Below are 21,465 nucleotides of genomic sequence, written 5' to 3'. Positions count from 1 at the left end.
CAATCTACTTCTAATGCAGATTAAAATGTGCCTTTGGCACAGCATCCCTACATGGACTCATCATACATTCAAAAAGGTTTTTTTCATCTTTTTCCCCAATTCCTCTTGTCAGGAGAGGACCATTAATGGTGACTCCTGGAGGCTCCTTTCCTTGTGTTACTCAATGCCTCATTCACACCTTAGGCATCAGGAGAGATGAAAGCAAACCAGATGAGTGGTTCTTTCCCTGGTATTCAAACTTTAAATCAAACACCCACTTTGCTGTACTATAAACAGAGCCGCCTGTTTAGAGCGCCAAGGTGCTGCTGTAATGTTTCTTTTTCTTAAGGTTTTATATTTCTCCTGTGTGAGAAGCAATTACAATAGAAGTGTCAGGCAAAAATAAACCCCTGTTAATCACAGTCACTGCGAGCCTGCCAAGTAAATCACATCTCAGTGTTGCTGTTCCATTTTTCAGGTAGAAAACTCTTTGAGAATGCCAGAGTCTAGAAATCAATCTCTTTGCAAGGAGGCATCCAAAGTTTCTGAAGAATACGATCTCTTATCTTTTGTTCATGATTCTGAGTGGAATTAGATGAGCACCAAAATTGAATATCCAATGATCCTAAGAATAATTCAAGTTGGAAGGATTCTCTGGACGTCATCTAGTCTAACCTCAGTCCAAAACAAGGTTAACTGCACAGTTAGGTCAGATTGCTCAGTTCAGCTGGGTTCAAGGCTTTCTGAACAGCGCCAGATGCTGGTTCCACAGCCTCTCCAGGCCATTGGGCCCATGCTCAGCTGCTCTGACTATAAACAACTTTCTTCCTAGACTAGTTGGGATTTCTTTTCCTGCAGCTTGTGTACATTGTCTTTTATGCTTCCACCATGCACTCCCGAGAAAGGCTCTGACTGTGCTTTCTCCATATCCTTTCATTCTTTTCAGCTTTCCCTCCTCCATACTTAACAAACCCAGTGTCCTCAGCTTCTGCCTAAACATAGGTGCTTCTGCCTCTTCAAATGCTCCAGCTCTTGACCCATTTATTGCAAGTACTGAAATATTATATAAATTTCTTTTGGTTTTGGTATACAAATAGGCTAATCTATTGTCCTGGGTTGAGCAGCAGCAGTCATTTTTCTCCTTCTTAGGAGCTAGTACAGTGCTGTGTTTTGATCTTTTGGCCTTGGAACAGTGGTGATAACGCCGATGTTTTCAGTTGCTGCTCGAATGTTTGGTCTGGCCAAGGACTTTCTGAGCCTCATGCTCTGCCAGGGAGGATGGTAGGCCGGGAGGAAGCAGAGACAGGACACCTGACCCAAGTTAGCCAAAGAGGTATTCCATACCACAGCACGTCATGCCCAGGATGTAACTTGGAGTGACCCGGAAGGGGTAGAGGGACTGCAGGGTTGGACGAGGTATCGGTCGGTGCTCGGCTGGGGGGAGTGGGGCGAGTTATCGGTGGGCTGGTGTTGAGGTGTTGTATTCTTTCCTCTTGTTATTTCCTTTATCATTATTATTATTGGTGGTAGCAGCAGTGATTTGTGTGATACCTTACTTACTAAACTGTTCTTATCTCAACCCGTGCGAGTTGCATTCTTTTCGATTCTCCTCTCCGTCCCTCCAGGAGCAGGGGGAGGGCAAGAAGTGGGGAGAGTGAGTGGACGAGGTTTGTGGTTGGGTTTAAACCACGACATCTATGCATCTGAAAGGAGAAATGAGAAATGGAAAAAGCTCTGGGCTCTCAGCTGACCCATTATTTTCTCATACTTCTCAAACTCAGAGGCTTTATTTGCTGCCTGGTGCATCACAAGGGAGCTGCCTCCAAATCACCTGAAGGGTATGATACCAAGCTTGTTCCCTTCCAAATCTGAGAATTTTCTGTGAGCTTTGAAGGGAGGTTTTGTTCTTATTTTATCTTCATCTTTTTACTGTTTCCTGTGCTGTATAAACCAGCCATTTAAAGATGATGCAACAGCAGCTGCTGTTCCAGAACAGCAGAGTGCAAGGGGGCAGTTTCCATCACACCAGGGAGCTGCCAACCAGAGTGCTACCCAGGGATAAGTATAATCTGTTTAAAGATGCTGTGAAGTCACCTGTTTCTTTTTTCTTTTGAGTAACGAGTGGTGACTAGATCAACTGCTTAATAAACGCCATGAATATTAACAGGAATATCAGAAACCTGGTTTAGAGGAGTTAACCTTAAAATATCCAGCCTGTGTATTGCAGACTTGAGTTTATAGAATGAGTTTTAAAATCAGATAAATGGTTATTTTTCCCCAGGAACCTTTAAGAACAGTTAGCTCATACCTGATCCAGCCATAACCTGCAATTTAGTAACACAATTTTCACACCTCAGTCTAGATTCATGTGTCTTTTACACTGTAAAATCCTAATCCTGCAACTGCCAGTTACACTGAGTCACCAGTCACATCAATTTTTGACAGAAGAGCCTGTTGCTCAATAAAATGGATTAACTGTACTAAACCTCAGTTAAGTAGAAACTTCATTTCAATTTCCATATTCCCTGCCTATCCCCAAGAATGCTGTAGATTTTTATTCCCTTCTTGTAGCTTAAGTTGGACATTTTTTCTGATGCAAGGGTATCAATTCACACTCCTGAATCACTCAAACTCTGCCCAATACAACCATTTTCACTGTAAAGGTATTTTTGAAGTGAGTCAGCTCAGATATGCTCCACTGCAGGGAACAGTGGCTTGATACCAGCTGCACTGACAGAATCCCCATTGACAAAGGATATTGCTCAATTATTTTACAACAGTATAAAGGCCCCAAGAGCAAGAACTTTGAACTGTCAGTCTTCTCTCAGTTACTGATGTGCTATTTATATGCAGCAACACAACTTCTGCATTTTTAGTGATAACCTGAATTTTACTGCCACAAAGTCACAGTCACAGAGAACAAAGCCTTTCACTTTTCAAATAGGAGGGGAAACTTCCGAAAGCAGGCTCAATGTGTGGATCTTCTCTGATTTGGAAAGAGACTCTGCAGGACAAAAAAAGTCATATTTACAGAGATACACACCATCATAAATTAGATACCACAAGATATCTCATACGGGACAACAGCCTACTGGTAAGGAGAGGGAAACCAGTAGTTTTGTGCTACCGTAGTGAACAGTAGTATTAGATTAGTGAAAACAGGTGCCAGAAACTAAAGTACAAATCCTCCAAGCAATTTACATCACCCTGAATAAACTCATTTATGAATGGCAGAGTTCTTTATTGCACTGGATGATATTCTGCCTGGAAACACGTTGGAACAGTTTTATAGTCTGACTCACAGTTTCTGCACCATCTGCACTTTTGTACATGCAGCTTTAATAAAGCAGCACGCATGCCTAAAATTCCTCTACCTGTACTTGAAGTCCATTAAGAATATCTGGGTATGATATTCTTTCTTTCTCTTCTCTGATATTGTCCTATCCCTGTAATAGCGAATTCCTCTGACCGGTGATACTGTGATAGCCACAAAAGCAACGTAACATTTTTCAGTAAAGCACCCCTAAAATATAAATGCTTGCTTGCTTAAACAGAATTAAGAAATCTTGGTTCAATACTGCACCCTGTAACAGTGACAAGCAGGAAAATAAGCAGAGAGGGGCATTTTTTTTCTTTTATTCTTTTTTGTGTTTTTGTGGCTTTAGTAGTTTGCTTAGAGCCAGCAAGTACCAGCTTGAGCTCTCTTTGTTGCTACCCAGGGTCCTTACCGGTGACGACGCTGGGGATTTTGGACAGAAAGCTCTTGACAGTGCGGATGGGAACTCCACCTGTTTTGTCATCCTGCATTCTCGTAATGATGTCTTCAATCTGTCAAAAGGAAGGAAGACTTAATGTTTTATGCAAAATGGTGACTGTGATACTTATATACTATGAATGCTTTGGAGCCCTGCTGGTACGATGGGCTTCAAATATACCATGCGTATTACTGAACATACACAGACCTAGAGACACAGCTATTGCCTCCTACATTTAAACCCTGAGACCAGAAACCACAAGACAACATAGACAAGCTTGGAAAATGTCAGTTGGAAACTGACAATCCAATTGTACTTGTGATTTTTTTTGCTGCTTGGGGTGACAGAAAGGTGTTGTTTGGTCCACATGTGAATTGGGTTAGACTATACTGCAACCAGCTTAAGGAGCTTCGCATCCAGTCCACTTCCCCCCTCTTATCCCACATTCATTTGAATCCTTGGTGCTGTGACCTTTGGAGTCCTTCCATTTTCCAAAGGGTCACAGACAGTTACCAACAGCCTATCGCTTGAGAATAGCATAAGACGGGACAACTTCAGAATGATTGCCACTGCCTCACGCTGTAGGCTTGGATGTATGATCTGTGGTCATCATACAAAGTAAACAACCAAAGGCAAAACTGTCATAGAGAAGATCTAGTTACATTTTCACAGTCAAGTTAACTTTTACTTCACATGCACACGCACAATCCATCAGATACAGAAAAACATACAATCATCTTCAAAAGCCATAGCAATCAGATGATCTGATTACTGGGGGAAGGAGCTTAATCCTCCTTCCATTTACTCTAAAATGGGAAGGGATTTTTGCTCCTTTTGAGGCTACTCCCCCTGCATTTGCTTGAAGGCAAAACCAGGGAGAACAAATAGCTGAGCATAAGCACAGCTGAACGTAAGAAATCTGGTATCTCCAAAAACTTCCTTCAAGTTAGTAAGGTCTCAAAAGCCCAACAAAAATAAACGCAGAGCTGTTGACTCTGTTAGCTTGTGCAGTTGACAGTACAGCCCTGCCCACTGCTAGTGACAGGGAGCAGAGGCCAATGGCAGCCAGACAGGGAGTACAGCTCTGATTTTAGATGAAGATTTTTTCCTCACATATCCTACAAAACACAACCTCAGCAAGAAAGATTATGCGGTGAGAGCACAGCCCCTCTCTCTTGTAAAGGCAGCCTGAGAGCTTAATGAGCTCTCTTCAAATCTGGAAAGTCAGCTTTGTTTAGAGATGTGCAAGTGAGTTTTTCCACAAACTTAACACCTACATTTCAAACCAAGTTTAATTTCAAGCCTTCCCAAGGTTGGTTAGGCAATCTCTCTGCCAACTGCAGACACTGAATTTGATCACTGTGTTTTTAACCTCAGGCTATCACTTAGCTGATCTGCTCGCACCTTGTTTACATGTTATTTTTAAGCTAACACATGCCCTGAACAAATTCTCAGTAGGAATGAAGTCACAAAGATGAAAATATCCTGAGATATTCAATAAATTACATGAGAGCTGGGTACCTACACTTAACTTGTGATAAGAATAATTCCACTTTTCCTACAACCCAAACACTATGAAAATTAATACCACATCTTCCTCTTTACCTGAACCTTATGCAAGGTTATTTGCTGATCAGTCCACTAAAAAGAGAAGATCTGACCCTTTCTACCAGCCTTTGTGTTCTGCTTCCACCCAATGTTTGCAGATATTACCACCCAAATTTCTGGTATGGAAATGTTTCGTGACATAAGTAATACAGTGACAAAGCTGAAAAAAGTGATTATTAGAGCTTCAAGTGTTGAGAAAAGTAAAGAGGGAACATCAAGTACAAAGGTCACTTTCATCAAAGCTTTTCATCTTAACTTTAAAGAGTTAGACACTTCACTGCAAATGATTCACCCTTCACTTTCTGCATATTTTATTAAATATCCTTTAGGTTTCCCTATCTAGCAGGCAGGGAATAAGAGTCCTTGGATAGTTCATTTCATCACGCTAGGAGTCAGGAATTAATAAAACTAAGCATTCCTCATATTTTCTCACTTCCAAATAAGCGAGCTTTGATGAACTAACTTCTGCCCAACAGGAGTCATAGTAAAAACACAAAATGTTGTTTTTTTATGGCAGTCACTGCTATTTCAATCTGGTCTTATTTTGCATCAGTAAAGGGAACTGTTACTCTTCCCTCTCTGTAGATTCTGGGTCAATATGTCCCTGAGAAAGCCAAAGCAATTTATGTATCTGCTGTCACTGTTAGCTACACAGTGTAATGTATGCCTAACAAACTAGATCTGCCTTTCCTCCTGACTAGTTGCTGACAGCTGTACTCCCTGCATTTGTCCAGAATGATTTGATTTCACATTTCAGTACATTGAAAGTGGGGTAAAGGGCTTTTGGCTTCAGGGCTATGTTATCAATGGAGAAAGAACCCTACAGCAGGTAGTTTATGAGAGTTTACCAACATACAGTTACACAGAATGTGTCAGGGTTTTAACACATGTATGGGATTTGCTGGTATTCACTAGACATTCTTTTCCATTATCATTATTTTTACTGGCCTGTGGAAGGTGAAGGCATCAAGTATGCACCAGGTTCCTGCCTGATTATTTGTAGGAGGTACCCTACACTTGGGCATTCCTGTCAGCAGCTAACCTGTGGCTGGAGAGTCTCTGAGCATCACTCATCAATGTCAACATTAAACATATAAGGTTGTATAAACAGCTCTGTGTGATGCCAAGCATCCTCTTCACCCCAGATGAGAGCACTCATGAACATTGGTGGAGCTGGATGGTACATGGATCAGTCTGTTTTCAGCTAGCATGAGGGCAATAATTACATATAAATTTTATCTTATACTTGACTGAAATACAAGTCTAAAATAGACCATTTCTCACCTTGCCAATCCCTGCAGGTCCCATAAGCACCCCTGACAAAGCTCTCTGATGCTACCAGCATGCCTATGGCTCTACCTGCTGATTTCCGCCACACAGCCCCACGGACACGCAGACAAGGAAGGTTAATTTGACAAGATGTCTGAAGCCAATTCGCTTCACTAGACCAGAAAATTTCACTCTGATAAACTCAGAAAGAGAAGGCTGGGAAAAAAAGGGCTAATACACCTCCCTTCAGCACCCTCAAGGGAGAAAGAACAACCTTGCTTCTGAAGCAGCGCTGGAGAGCAGCGGAGCAGCACCGCCAGAGAATTGCTGTGTGACCTTCAGCAAACAGTTTCATCTGTCTCTGTCCAAGTCTCCCCTCCTCTATAATTGAGATAATACCAAATCACACAGGGGCAGTGAAACTTAATTTAAAGGTGTCAGAGAGGGACTTGGAGTGCCTTGGACAGTGGATGTTACACAACTGCAGAAGATACGCTCCCTGTCTTTGACAACCCTTCACAATCACAACAGCAGCAACAAAAACAAATCACGGCAAAGCACTGATGCATCAGCTGGCAGGGCCATTTGGCTGCTTCCCACATGAGTAACTCCCAACAGCGGATGAGGGCAGGGACACCGATGGAACTTGTCCTCTTCCCGATGGAGCTTTTATCTGCGCTGCTTTAAATTTCAGAGCTTATTTCAGATAAAGGCAGAGTATACCACACAGCTTCCTCATGCTTAAGTGTGTTTCAGGGTAGAAAGAAAACAACAATTATGTTCTTCAGATGTTTAGTGGGAGGGTGAAACAGAGCTAATAATGTCACCATGAAACCGGTAACATGCTTTAGAGATATTTTTATATCTCTGTTGTGAATAGGAGGGTAGGAGTGAAGGCACAACTACCAAGGCACTCACAATTGTTTGCATACTGCTGCTAATCTAGATACTCCCTTTGTGAAGCTCTAGCTACTCAGCAAGTCATCACTTGGAGAGACAGGTTTCACCACATCAATTGAATTAAGCAAAACAATGCTTAGGAAAAAACGGTGAAATTTCTCATTCAGCTGCTGAGGTGCAACACCAGAGTCTGGGGAGTACAAGGCAGCAGCTTTTTAACCAGACTATGCTTCCCCTAGCACAGCCTACAGTATCAGCTCTGTGCAGCCCCCCTCACTCAGGCCGAGGCTGTGTTATAAGAAAATGTAGTCATGGAAAATGAGAGTGGGAGTTACTCCCCTCAGGCAGTATATGCACAGTTGGAAAATAGGTTTTAATATTCAGCAGAAAAACAAAGCTTAGCAAATTAATTCAGCAAACAGAGATTCTCCAAATAAGCTCAACTAATGCAATTTTCTCCCTTCCCAAAAATGAAGCTTTTTAGCCTGTCAATGTCAACAGTCAGAAGTAAAAGACATCAGTGCGTCAATGTTATGAAAACTCAAATTTTCATTAAAAACATTTCAACAGACAACTCCCAAAGAGCTCAAATTCTACATAAGCTATAATTGCTTAAGAGGAAGCTATTTGCGCATGTTAGAAAGCTGTGTAAAACACTAAAAGTGAACTCTTATTTACTGATTGTGCAACTGTAATTGAAGTCGCAAATGGTTGGAACTCTGCTGCATTTTACAGCATCACAGAGGTTTCTTGTGAGCAGAAGAATGAATTTTTTTGCTCGTGCTTTCTATAGTTATGGTAAAGATGTCACATATATGCATGCAATCAGCTTCAGAGATCTTGTACCATTTAGAGCATGGCTGCTCTAATTAGAATCCTTCTTAGGTTAGCTGCAAATTAGACCAAATGTTTACTTTGCTCCGTAGCAGAAGTATTAAGCTACAAGTGTAGGAAAGTATATCCAGGGAAGATGATGTGAATTTTAAATAAAGCGCTTCAACTGAAACCAAATGCCCATAGAATTACCACTGAGGTGTGATGCAAGCCATATTTTGGTGTAAGAAGATATGGCGTTACTGATATACAATGTGTATTGAATAGAGGTGGGTTTTATGCAATTTATGAAGTAGGCAAACACACATGCAAATCAGCACACAGATTGATTCAGCCAGGAAATCTGGGATGGAATCATCTATAAACAGTTTCTCATTGTGTAATCTGAATTGAAGGAACCACTTTGGGGGGAAGAAAGGAAGAAATTCTTTCCCTCTCCCCTAAACAGTGCTGCTGAGGAAGTCACTGGTGCTGACAGTATCTGGGCTGTTGGCATCTGTAAGCTAGTGACAGAACTGTGCCTCTCAGACCATTTCATACAGGCCACCAGTCACTTAGTACTAACTCCTGACCACGCCATCCTCATCAAGATTTGAATGGATAATCCTGAAGTGCTTTGCAATTAGTATTGCAGATAGAAGGCCGAATCAAAACAAAGAAGCATCATGGGTTGAAACATGAAGTTATAATAGGAAATCTAGAGCTGCACTTACGTAATGTATTCATTACAGTCCCTTATGTGAATAACCAAGAGGGGCTTGGGAGAAGCATGAGAGCGTGTGCTTTCTTTTGACAAGCTTTTACTAAAGTCACTGACTGTGGGACTGGCAGCATCCTGCTGCCTTGCTCCAGCCAGGGCCCGATGCACAAGTTGCCATGGAAACAGCAGAGATTTTCTTTTCTGTTGCATCACTGCACTGAATGTAAAACTCCAAAGGTCTCCAGACTGCTCATACAGTGATGAATGAGGAGTGGAGCAGACACGTCTACTGCAACCTGCCCAGCGACCATTGCAAAAGGAATAAACTGTATGAGATGTGCCAGAGCTCCTTTCTATGCCTGTTGCCATGTGGGCATGCACTTTTTGGCAGCTTGCTGCTCCCACCACAGTCAGGGTACTAGGGTGAACCCAGCCTCAGGAATGCCCAGGAGCAAAGCTGTGTCCCAGCTGCTGTTTGAAATAACATTACACAAACTACTTGTATTGGCAGGTGCCAAAAGTAAGAATTTAGCTTAGCAGCTTTGATTTGGTGAGTGCCTTTTGGGGGTTAGCTCCCACACTCCCAATTTCGCTTTGAATTCTAGTCAGCTAATCTTTCTCATGCAAGACAATTATGCTGTAACCTGCTTTTGGGCTAGAACAACTGACAAAGCTCCACAAATCTTAAGTCATCCAACACTGGGCTGGGTTTCCAATTTCCTCAAATCCTCCATGATAATAGGTCAGCTTTTGAAGCCTGATTAGAAGTAGCACATAAGAGTTTTAGTATTACACCAGTCTGCATGAAGTAATCAGGAATCTTAGCCTGTGGTGGTCTTTGCATGACCTGGTGTGGGAAAGCAGCACCTCACTCTCCCCTGTGACACTGAACTGTGGTTTGATAAAGACAGTACTTCCAGAGAAAGTTCACTTTCATCTGAATCATCAAATATAAGGCACTTCCAGACAGAAAAAATCCAGACTTCCGTGGGTCACTAAGGGTATCTGCTGCATTCCTGAACATGTTCTGCATAAAGAAGAAGAAAACAGAAAAAGTCCCATTTAAAGTAATTATTTTCCATTTAAAATTAGAAAGCCTAAATCTGCACTTGGACTTAGGCCCAAGTGCTTGAGGGGAGATTTGTGCACATACCCTTGTGAAAGAGCAGAAGGGATCTGCAGTGAAAAGGAGGACATATGAATCTTAAGACTTTTACAGTGTAGACTTCTTGTTTCAGTCTGAGCTCCAACAAAGGACTACCAACTGCAGGCAAAATTAGATGATACTACGTAGTGCAAACTTGAGAATATTATGAATTAGTAGTAAATGCAGAGTACCATAATTGCGAAGCTTCATAAACACGTGCCTAACTTCTCCTGCAGTAATGAAGGCTCTCAGAGCCAATCATAGAATCATAGAATAGTCAGGGTTGGAAAAGACCTCAAGATCATCTAGTTCCAACCCCCCTGCCATAGGCAGGGACACCTCACACTAAACCATCCCACCCAAGGCTTCATCCAACCTGGCCTTGAACACTGCTAGGGATGGAGCACTCACAACCTCCCTGGGCAACCGATTCCAGTGTCTCACCACCCTAACAGGAAAGAATTTCCTCCTTATATCCAATCTAAACTTCCCCTGTTTAAGTTTTAACCCATTACCCCTTGTCCTGTCACTACAGTCCCTGACGAAGAGTCCCTCCTCAGCATCCCTATAGGCCCCCTTCAGGTACTGGAAGGCTGCTATGAGGTCTTCACGCAGCCTTCTCCTCTCCAGGCTGAACAGCCCCAACTTTCTCAGCCTATCTTCATAGGGGAGGTGCTCCAGTCCCCTGATCATCCTCGTGGCCCTCCTCTGGACTTGTTCCAGCAGTTCCATGTCCTTTTTATGTTGAGGACACCAGAACTGCACACAATACTCCAGGTGAGGTCTCACAAGAGCAGAGTAGAGGGGCAGGATCACCTCTTTCGACCTGCTGGTCACGCTCCTTTTGATGCAGCCCAGGATACGGTTGGCTTTCTGGGCTGCGAGCGCACACTGCCGGCTGATGTTCATTTTCTCATCGACCAGCACCCCCAAGTCCTTTTCTGCAGGGCTGCTCTGAATCTCTTCTCTGCCCAACCTGTAGCTGTGCCTGGGATTGCCCCTACCCAGGTGCAGGACCTTGCACTTGTCATGGTTGAACTTCATAAGGTTGGCATCAGCCCACCTTACAAGCGTGTCAAGGTCCCTCTGGATAGCATCCTTTCCCTCCAGCGTATCAACCGGACCACACAGCTTGGTGTCATCGGCAAACTTGCTGAGGGCGCACTCAATCCCACTGTCCATGTCAGCGATGAAGATGTTAAACGAGACCGGTCCCAACACCGATCCCTGAGGGACACCACTCGTTACCAGTCTCCAGCCGGACATTGAGCCATTGACCACAACTCTTTGTGTGCAGCCATCCAGCCAGTTCTTTATCCACCGAGTGGTCCATCCATCAAATTGATATCTCTCCAATTTAGAGAGAAGGATGTTGTGTGGGAGAGTGTCAAACGCTTTTCACAAGTCCAGGTAGATGACATCAACTGCTCTACCCCTGTCCATCAGTTCTGTAGCCCCATCATAGAAGGCCACCAAATTGGTCAGGCAGGATTTCCCCTTAGTGAAGCCATGCTGGCTGTCACCAAGCACCTTGTTGTTTTTCATGTGCCTTAGCATGCCTTCCAGGAGAATGTGCTCCAAGATTTTGCCAGGCACAGAGGTGAGACTGACTGGTCTGTAATTCCCTGGGTCATCCATTTTCCCCTTCTTGAAAATGGGGGTTATATTTCCCTTTTTCCAGTCGTCGGGAACTTCACCTGACTGCCATGATTTTTCAAATACGATGGCCAGTGGCTTAGCAACTTCATTCGCCAGCTCCTTCAGGACCCGCGGATGGATTCCATCAGGTCCCACGGACTTGTGCACGTTCAGATTTTTAAGATGGTCTCGAACCAGATCCTCTCCTACAGTGGGCCCAAGGTCTTCATTCTCACAGTCCCTGCATCTACCTTCTATGAACTGGGTGGTGCAGTCAGAGCCTTTGCCAGTGAAGACCGAGGCAAAGAAGTCATTCAGAACCTCAGCCTTCTCCAAAACCTGTGTAGCCAGTTCTCCCAAAAGCTTCCTCAGGGGGCCTATTTTGTCCCTAGTCTGTTTTTTGTTTGCTACGTACCTGTAGAATCCCTTCCTGTTATCCTTAACATCCCTGGCTAGGTTTAATTCTAACTGGGCCTTAGCCTTCCTAACCTGGTCCCTAGCTTCCCGGACAGTTCATAAGTTATTTCCAGCAAGATGCAAAAAAGTTTGGTTTTGCTGTTCCCTGCCAGAAAGCTGTATCACATGAACCAAATCTCCACCGTTATCTTCCCTAATGAATGGATGAGAGAAGCTCTCCAGCACATGCCTTCTATTTTAGTAGTTGATGGGCTCCTGCGGCTCAGCTAAAATAAATTATGTAGAAATGTGTGTACACACACAACAAATGTTCCTCTGCAAAACAACAGAGAGGTGGACCTTCAGGAACTGGGAATTTTTGCCTTTTTTTAAGCAGTCCTCTGTGCATATAATACTGTGGCACATAATACAGTGTGACAGGTCATTTCATGCATCATTTAACTCTTTGCACTGAAAAGTGCCATACCACAATAAAGATTAGATACATCCACCCTCACCCTCCTAATACTGTGAAGTTAATGCAAAGCAGGGCAGTTTATAAGTTACTGGAAAGAGAGGAAACAGAAGAAACCCTGTTGATCACCATGAAAAGGTTGTATTTTGTTTCTCTCCCTCTCTATGTCATAGTGTCACCTTGCATTTTTTTTTTTACTTTTTAACCACATAAAAACAAACAAAAAAAACTTTAAAAAAATGCAGAAGCAAAGACATGGAAAAATCCCTAAGTTTTCCACCCAGGATTTAAAGGCACCACTGCAAAAGGAAATGTAATTTTCTTTTGAATTTCAGAATAGAGGGAAGCAAAATACTTTGAGATTTGTTTGCTGTCAAGTGAAAGAATGGAAATTTGGATTCTTTTTATATAGATATATATACACCTCTGCAAACTTTGTCTTTTTTTCCATATTGCTTTTTAATACCTTTTAAATGCATATATTAAAAAATTACGATTTTATAACCACAAAAATGCACAAGATCATCAACGCTGGAAGCTAAAGATTGGTTTAGTCCACAAAGAGACAAAACTGAAGTGTTTAGCTCTGGAAGACTTTCTGTATTAGCACTGGGAAAGAGTTCTGGACAAAAGGCGGTGACAGGCAGGGCTGGTCTGTCCACCCACCAGACCTAAACACTCTGCAACATAGAGATGCCATTTTTTTGGTGAGGTGATAAGGCTTGTTCATTTAGCAATCATTGAAAAAAACATTTTTCCAGTGCTCTGCTTCACTTTCTCATATGTCAGTGATCAGCAGTAAAATGGAATGTATTAGAGAAAATTTAAAATGAAGCTAAGCATTAAATCAAACCAGATCTGATACTCAGCTATGAGTTAAAGGCATGAATTAAAAATTGCACATACAGTTCTCATAACTTGATCATCATTACTGGATTCATTAACATTTTCATGCACCATAACTACCATTTATTATTCTAGGCTTGACTGGTGCTTTCCCTTTGGCAAAGTAAATGTTGCAAATCAAACAGTAGGTATAAGTTCTTCTGCATCACAATTACAGTCTTCACCATGGATGAAGTTATTTGCTTCAACGCCAATTTGTGTTTTATTCAGTGGTTCTACTGCTAACTCTGTCCTTTAGTCGTAAATTGACAATGTTGTTACTAAAAGGAATACTTTAAAAAAACAATTTGTAACAACACTTTGGAAAAATACTGATTTTTCCTTGTTCACATAAAAAGAAGTGTCAAATTCTTCTTCCCTCCAACAAAGTTTTCCTTCTTCTGCTAGTAATGCATCAAGGAACACATCACTTGCAGTAAACTTGTACCAGTTAATGCCTGCTTTGTTTTCAAATCTTAGCCTCTTAACACATAGCCAGTATTTTTCTTAATTCCTGGGGGATGGCAAGGAAGAGTTACCAGTAGAATGAAATTTAGAACTCCTACAAAGAAGGGTTTAATTTACTTTTGGTAGCTTATTGATAACTTCTCTACAGGGGCCTATGTAAGAGACAACTGAAGACACTGCTCACAATGCAGAGTTAGCCATCGAAAACCCAAGATGCTCTCAGCTGCCTCTCCTGCCAGCAGACGGCAGAAAAGCCTGTCTCTGGCCCTGTAATGCCAGCTCCACTGGGAAAGGACAGAATGGAATAAAAGGAGCAGACACTGCATCCTGTGGCTGCAGCTTGATGGCTATTTCATCAGGTGAGCATATCAAATGAGCAGGCACCCTACCTCCAGAGCATTAAGTAAAAGCATCACTGTCATTTGATATCTGTATCTGTACAGAGATGGGTTTTTTGTTTGTTTGTTTTGTTGGTGTGGGGTTTTTTTAATTCTGCTTTTAAATGCAGGAAGTATTAACCCCAAAAGATAAATAGCAAATAATCCTTTTGCGTGACACAGGTAATTTTTTCTCATGGATTTCATGTTCAATCAGTGATGTTTTCATGGTACAGAAGAACATCTTGCACAGGTAACACCACCATAAACATTAAATCTTATTACAGAATAAACAACCTGTTGTACAATATGGTCTTGACTTCCACTCTGCCTTACTTTCAAAGCAATGGTTTCTGCACTAGTATATTTTTGCTTGTAGAACATTACTTGTCCATACATCTCAGTTGTGTAAGTCTGCAAGAATGGTTAGCCAGAACATCTTTTCCACTACATTTTTTTTTTACTGCTTGATGCTGAAAGATGGAATCGTTAAATACACAATTGTCTTGTAAGGGTGGATATTTTTAGCTGTCAAATGTCATCTGAGAGACAGATCAAGTGCCTGGTCATAGGACGTATCTATCTCATGTACTGAAAGAGTAACACATCAACAGCAAACAACCAACATGACTTTTCATCACATATATCACAATATAAATCACAGACCATTTTAAAATAATTTACCTTCCTCATTCCAAAACAGAAAACAGCTCCACGTGCAAATGGAAAATACATTTTATTGGGTTCACAATGGGAGCACTATTTTACAATATTTTATTTTTTTTTCTGCTTTAACTTTTTATAAACACACAACCCTCAGAGATATGACTTTGACTTTTAGGTATGAATCACATTATTAGCAGGCCTGACCTGTACTTCCATTCTGTTAAATCTTATATTAGTGCTCAAGTTCAACACTAGTGCTTAATGGTAAATTATTAACAAAATAATATAAGGGGTTTTCACTTTGCTATAAAATCATCTTCTCGACAGCTAAGGTCATTACTGAAGTCACTGCATTATTGAAATACTCACTACAGAGGCAGATTCAAAATCTCCCTATTCCATAACTTTCTTTTCTTAAGAAATTATTTGCCAAGCTTCTTTGTCTGACTGCAAAGCAACATCACTATCTCCAAAACAGAGCTAAAAACACACCTAACACAGTTCTCAGCAGCTCATCTTTCAGTGGCCTTTCTGTAGTAATATAGCTATAGATCTATCTATAAATGGCTAGAAACAAAAGCAGAATACTTGCTGGTAAGAACAAACCTTGTAGGAAAAGAAATTTCCTTACAGCTTTCTCATATTTTTACCCATATGTTCTACTCTAAAATAAAATCAAAACAACAAACCAACCCAAAAACAGAGTATTTTCCCTTCTAGGGACCCTCTTGTGCCATTTCTCCATCCTGGCTTGCTTCATCCAGCTGCCAGTTCCTGTCCCTCAGCCCCCACTACCTCTCTCCCTCATTTGCGTACGTTGTCCAAGGACTTCAGCACATGCAGCTCTGAATGGATAAGCACTATATGCACTGAAATATGGTGCCACATTTAAGCTCTACTGTCTTCATATTTCTGCATACCACAACCAGCCAAGCAGCTCAGCAGCCTTTGATCTGAAACCTTTTCCAGGGAAGGAGAAGAGTACAGTAACCATAAGCCCATTCAGACTGAACACCAAATGCAGTAGCTCAAACCAGTGCTGCAGCAGATGACTACTTTCTCCTGGATTGCTAACACTCAGGATGAAGATGGACCTCTGACAGTAAAAGGTACATAAAACCAAAAGGTGCAGGCCCTTGACCATCAAATACAAGGCAAGAGAAGAGTCTTGGGTTACCTGTGTAAAACTGAGCAGTAGAGACTATAACATGGCTGGGCTCTGAGCTCTGTGTTGCCACATGAACTGACTGCTTATATAGGTTTTGAGACCCTACAATATTATTTCTCCCTGCCTATTAGCAGGAGATTGACACAGACGGGCAATCAAAAACTTAGTGTTTGTCTCTCACATTAGTCAAGCACCATAATTAGATGTTAGTTTTAAAATATCTTGATAATAGACCTACAAAGGGCTTTGGCTTTTAGCCTGTTAGCAGAGAGCAGATAAAAATGTTTAAGGTAAAACCTAACTTTGATGAGCACTTTTCATTGTGACCAGCTCCTGAACCTAAAATTTTAGTCATATTTTTAAGGTAGTTTGAGTAACAAGCTTTGCAGGAAGCTCCAGCAATTATTCAGGGCAATTCAGTAACTCTTCTACCATTTGCTTTCCACAACCTAAAAAAGAATTTCTTTTTTTCTCTGACATGTCATCATTTTTTCTGTAAGACATAGAAACACTAAATGTGGAACCTTCTATTAATGCATGAATACTGCAGCTTGCATAAAGCTAAGAATACTTGCTTGAGTAAAACGTTTCTCTAAAAACACATGCACATCATTCTCACCTGCGCGAAAATGCTTGGCTAATGAAAACACATGCATGTGTACATGTGTACACAGGAAAACATCAGACTTCAAATATGAATGTGTGGGAGTGAATAGAAATTTGTTTTGAGACTCCACCATCTTTGAATGCTTTTTCTATTCACACTTCCACAAACACAATTAAATGCAAAGGTTATAGAGTGAACTTCTACTATTTCTCCTCACAATTTTTGAAACAGGGCATTCCTTTAAAAGTGACATTTTATTCCCTGTATAAACGTGACTAAATGAGGAACTTAAGAAACCTCTGAAATAAGTTGCACCAACAGATTCTTCTTTAATTATTTCAATGTAAGTCAAAAGCGAGTGAGCAGAATTTGGTACTTAATGCTAACAACTTCACCAAGAAAACCACAACAAAAAAACACTGGTGAAAAATCAACAGGAATTAGACAGTTAACCCCTTATAACATGTCTTACAATGCCATTTGTCTGAAGCACAAAGGAAACATCAGACTGCATAAATCTGTTACTTAAACAGGGTGGTGGGGTGGTAACAGAATTCTCTTTTACCCACAATCAGCTCAGTAGATACAGCTCTGCGTTCCTCACTCAGCCACCCAGTAAGATATTAGAAAGAAAATTAGTAATGATTGAATAATGGCCAGCAGTGTGCGCTCACAGCCCAGAAAGCCAGCCGTATCCTGGGCTGCATCAAAAGGAGCGTGACCAGCAGGTTGAAAGAGGTGATCCTGCCCCTCTACTCTGCTCTTGTGAGACCTCACCTGGAGTATTGTGTGCAGTTCTGGTGTCCTCAACAGAAAAAGGACATGGAACTGCTGGAACAAGTCCAGAGGAGGACCACGAGGATGATCAGGGGACTGGAGCACCTCCTGTATGAAGATAGGCTGAGGAAGTTGGGGCTGTTCAGCCTTGAGAAGAGAAGGCTGCATGGAGACCTCATAGCAGCCTTCCAGTACCTGAAGGGGGCCTATAGGGATGCTGGGGAGGGACTCTTCATCAGGGACTGTAGTGACAGGACAAGGGGTAATGGGTTAAAACTTAAACAGGGGAAGTTTAGACTGGATATAAGGAGGAAATTCTTTCCTGTTAGGGTGGTGAGGCACTGGAATGGGTTGCCCAGGGGGGTTGTGAGTGCTCCCTCCCTGGCAGTGTTCAAGGCCAGGTTGGATGAAGCCTTGGGTGGGATGGTTTAGTGTGAGGTGTCCCTGCCTATGGCAGGGGAATTGGAACTAGATGATCTTGAGGTCTTTTCCAACCCTAACTATTCTATGATTCCATGATTCTATGAATAACAGGATAATGAAAACAAGAAAGACTCTCTGCAAGTCCTTTTCAGTTTCTGTGCCAGTGTGAACTGGTCTGTATTAGTGCTAGGAAGTATGCATGAAAAGAAACAAGACCTGACAGCCTGGAGATCAGCCCCTCAGGCTCCATGCTGATCTCTGCACCTGCTTTGGCTCAGCGGTGCACAAGAGCTCTGCAGGAGCAGGGTGAGAAAGGATGGTGGAAGGCCATCAATAATACATGTCTGAACAGCCAGGGGGAAGGAAAAGGGAACTACACACTGCATGGCAAAGCTGGAATTCCTGAGCGTATTTGAGGCCATTTCTGTGCATATGGCCATCCTGTATCTACCAGTGTCTTCCAGTACATAAACGAGCAGCTGGAAGGGGCTTACTCTAAACTGCATCCCAGACCTCGGCAATCCAACATGCTTGCAGAGAGATAGGACAGTGTCTATTGGAAATTCAACACCAGTTCTTCCTCTATCACATTCAGGACTTGAGTTCATATGCAGGGAGGTCTGAATTCAACCGTGTTATCACGGTTCAGCTCCTGGTGTACAGGCTACTAATAGGTTTGCAGCTCAGGCACCTAACACTGCAAAAGCTTTCCAAAAGCCAAATAATCTATAGGTCTCTATTCTCTGTTGCTCATAGTTGTTATTCAGACAGAGGATTTACCACCAGCTTCTACGTACCATTTGTCTCGTCATTGTTGCTATTCTGCACCCTGATGTGATGCAAAGGGTTAACTGATGTACAGGGGGGTTAGGGTTAAGCCCCTTGCTTAACAATGTTACTGCTTACTCTGCTTACTCAACAAATGTGTGCTCAACACTTATTGTGCTTGCTGGAACAGGGTGGCAGGACCAAGGCTATTGATAAGAGGAAGGAACAGTAACTCCTGTTCTCTGGACCCCTAAACTGGCTGAAATCAGCTTTGCAGTTTGGACGGTGACTAAATCACCAGGGAACATGCACAACGACTAGAGATAAAAAGTTCAGGGAAGACTCGTTTACTTCATCTTGAGACCCCTGCCCACGACCACCAGGAGACCCTACACAAGCAAGGACCTTTTACCTCATTATAATATGAAGCAGGGATAGGTCATGAATATGTATAGGCATGTTGTGTAACCTCATGAATATGTAATAGAGGATAAATATGAAGGAGAACAATGCTGAGGTGTGCATGCCTTTGGAGGAGTGATCCCCCATGCGCCTCAGTGCTGAATAAAGCATACCTACTTTACAACTTAAAGAGCTGTAGAGCCTACCATGTATCAGATGCATCCTGCTCCATGGAGTCAGCAACAGCATTTTTCATCTTCCTGGAAATAAGAACTAGCGCTCTTTTACATACCTAAGTGCAAAGTTTTGTAGCACACAATCACAGTGCTGTCAGCCTCTGAAGTCTCATCCATCCTTAGGTATGTTAATGCTAATTTTCCTGGTATTTGCTGTTTCTTATCCTGTCTAGATTTCTGACCTTCCCACTACCCTGTTGATAGCAGCAAGTGCCTGGCCACAAGCATTTTGCCTTTGCTTCCAGATATACTAAAAGAATAATTGGATCCTCTCATTTCAGTACACGCAGCTGCTCATCATCAGTTTCCTGGGCTTCAGGAAAGGTTACTTCCCATTTTTCTGCATCTTTATCACTGAGCGCCTAAGTTACCCATTCACATAGCATTGATACAGTTGGACCCCCTCCCTGCCTCTTTCCACACCATCATTTCATCTTTGCAGATTTAAAAACAAGTGACACTGAATTTTTGACATCTCCAGGTAACTTCAGTAAAGCCAGGGCTCCTCCCTGGTTTTAAACTGCTCACTTACACAGTATCTTTCAGTAGTTCTTTTTCTAATTCTTTGTGGGTTTTCATGTACATGGGAGTTTCAGTAAGAATCTGGTCATGAAGTTTTTCTAAACAAAATACCACAAAATATGTTAAAAAATTATTCCTTTATTATTTTTACAAATAACTCTTCATGATGAAGTCTCAGATTTTATGTATAATTTTTATTCACAGCTGCAAATAATTTTCTGATGAATTTCATTGATCAGTTTATTAAAGTTTATGAGCATATCTATTAAAGTGCATGCCACTGGAGCTGTGTGCACAGCTTTCTCACTCTTTTCAGCTCTGTTCCTATGCATGTTGATCTTACACATACAGGAAACTGCAGGTCAGCTCTGTATCAATATGTACAATATACTGATTGATATATACAATATATTGAGACATAAACTAACAATATACTGATATATTGATATCAATATACTAATAACATACTGACAAAATAATAAGTAGATATTTAGAGTATGTTGAGTATTACCCAACTGAACAGAACAGTTCATAGGATCTATGACAATAAGGAGGAAGGGATACTTGCATGTAAAACCACTGAACTAGACTGGCTGCCACTGCCAACAGCTATGCTTTGGTTAATGAATAGTCTTTGAGCCAACAACTATTACTATATGCTCTATGCATGGAAATACAGAAAAGAATTATCCATAAGTAATATTCCTCTGAATTGCTTTTGGCTTTTACTACAGCTTTCCCCTGATCTCTTGTGTTATTTAAAACCATTTCAATAGCATTGCACTTATTTAAAAGTGCTATGTGTAACCTAGTGCATTTGCTTCATCTGAATGATGCTAAAGGCAACTCTTGCTGAGCTCAAATCAAACAAGCGATGTTTGCACGAACATTCTATATATATCTGTTCATTGCTGTATAGCTCTGTCCCAGGTGGAAACATAAAAAAAGGCACAAGAGAATCCTGTCTTTTTTGAAGGAGTCCTCTGTTTTGTTCCTCTAGGTACTGAAAACTAAAGCAGCAGAAAATATCCTTCTCTCCCCTCCTTTGAAGTCCCAATAAGACACTTGAGCAGTGTGATCCCTAAGTGGTAATGCTGGGGCAGTATTTTTAAGAGTTTGCACTTAGGCCCTAATACCTGTATACCCATCCTTGTTGCTGTTTTATTTGCTATTCTTTATCAGAATTTCCTCCTGCGGAGAGCAAAATGAGAAATCCTCTCTTTCCTGCAGTTTATTCATCCAATCAGCCCCAGTGGTTGAGGTCAAGTGGGGATAAAGCTACAGCTCCTCTGCCAGCCCTCTCCTGTGGCATGTGTTGCCCTCCAGAGCAGGGCAAACAGGGCTGCCGAAGCAGCATCTGGACTTGAGATGCTGCCTCTTAAAGCATACTGTTGAGGGATCAGTCTTATGCTCAGCTTTCTTGCACAGGGTCAGGTCACAATCTGGTCTCTTAAATCAGTAGCAG

At 41.8% G+C, this 21,465-nt stretch overlaps 1 protein-coding gene across 6 annotated transcripts in view; it reads right to left on the bottom strand.

The window, feature by feature from the left end:
- RGS6 (regulator of G protein signaling 6) overlaps nucleotides 1-21,465 on the bottom strand; it is a 276,150-nt gene that overhangs the window by 104,323 nt on the left and 150,362 nt on the right. For all 6 annotated transcript variants that reach the window (XM_065683513.1, XM_065683507.1, XM_065683506.1 and 3 more), the window contains one exon: nucleotides 3,708-3,807. In XM_065683513.1, the coding sequence (XP_065539585.1) occupies nucleotides 3,708-3,807 (100 nt within the window). The remainder of the gene's footprint in view (nucleotides 1-3,707; nucleotides 3,808-21,465) is intronic.

The sequence above is a fragment of the Lathamus discolor genome, chromosome 6, assembly GCF_037157495.1.
Source record: "Lathamus discolor isolate bLatDis1 chromosome 6, bLatDis1.hap1, whole genome shotgun sequence".
Taxonomy (NCBI): domain Eukaryota; kingdom Metazoa; phylum Chordata; class Aves; order Psittaciformes; family Psittacidae; genus Lathamus; species Lathamus discolor.
Note: the sequence above shows the minus strand (reverse complement) of the source record. Positions and strands in the feature narration are given on the sequence as shown.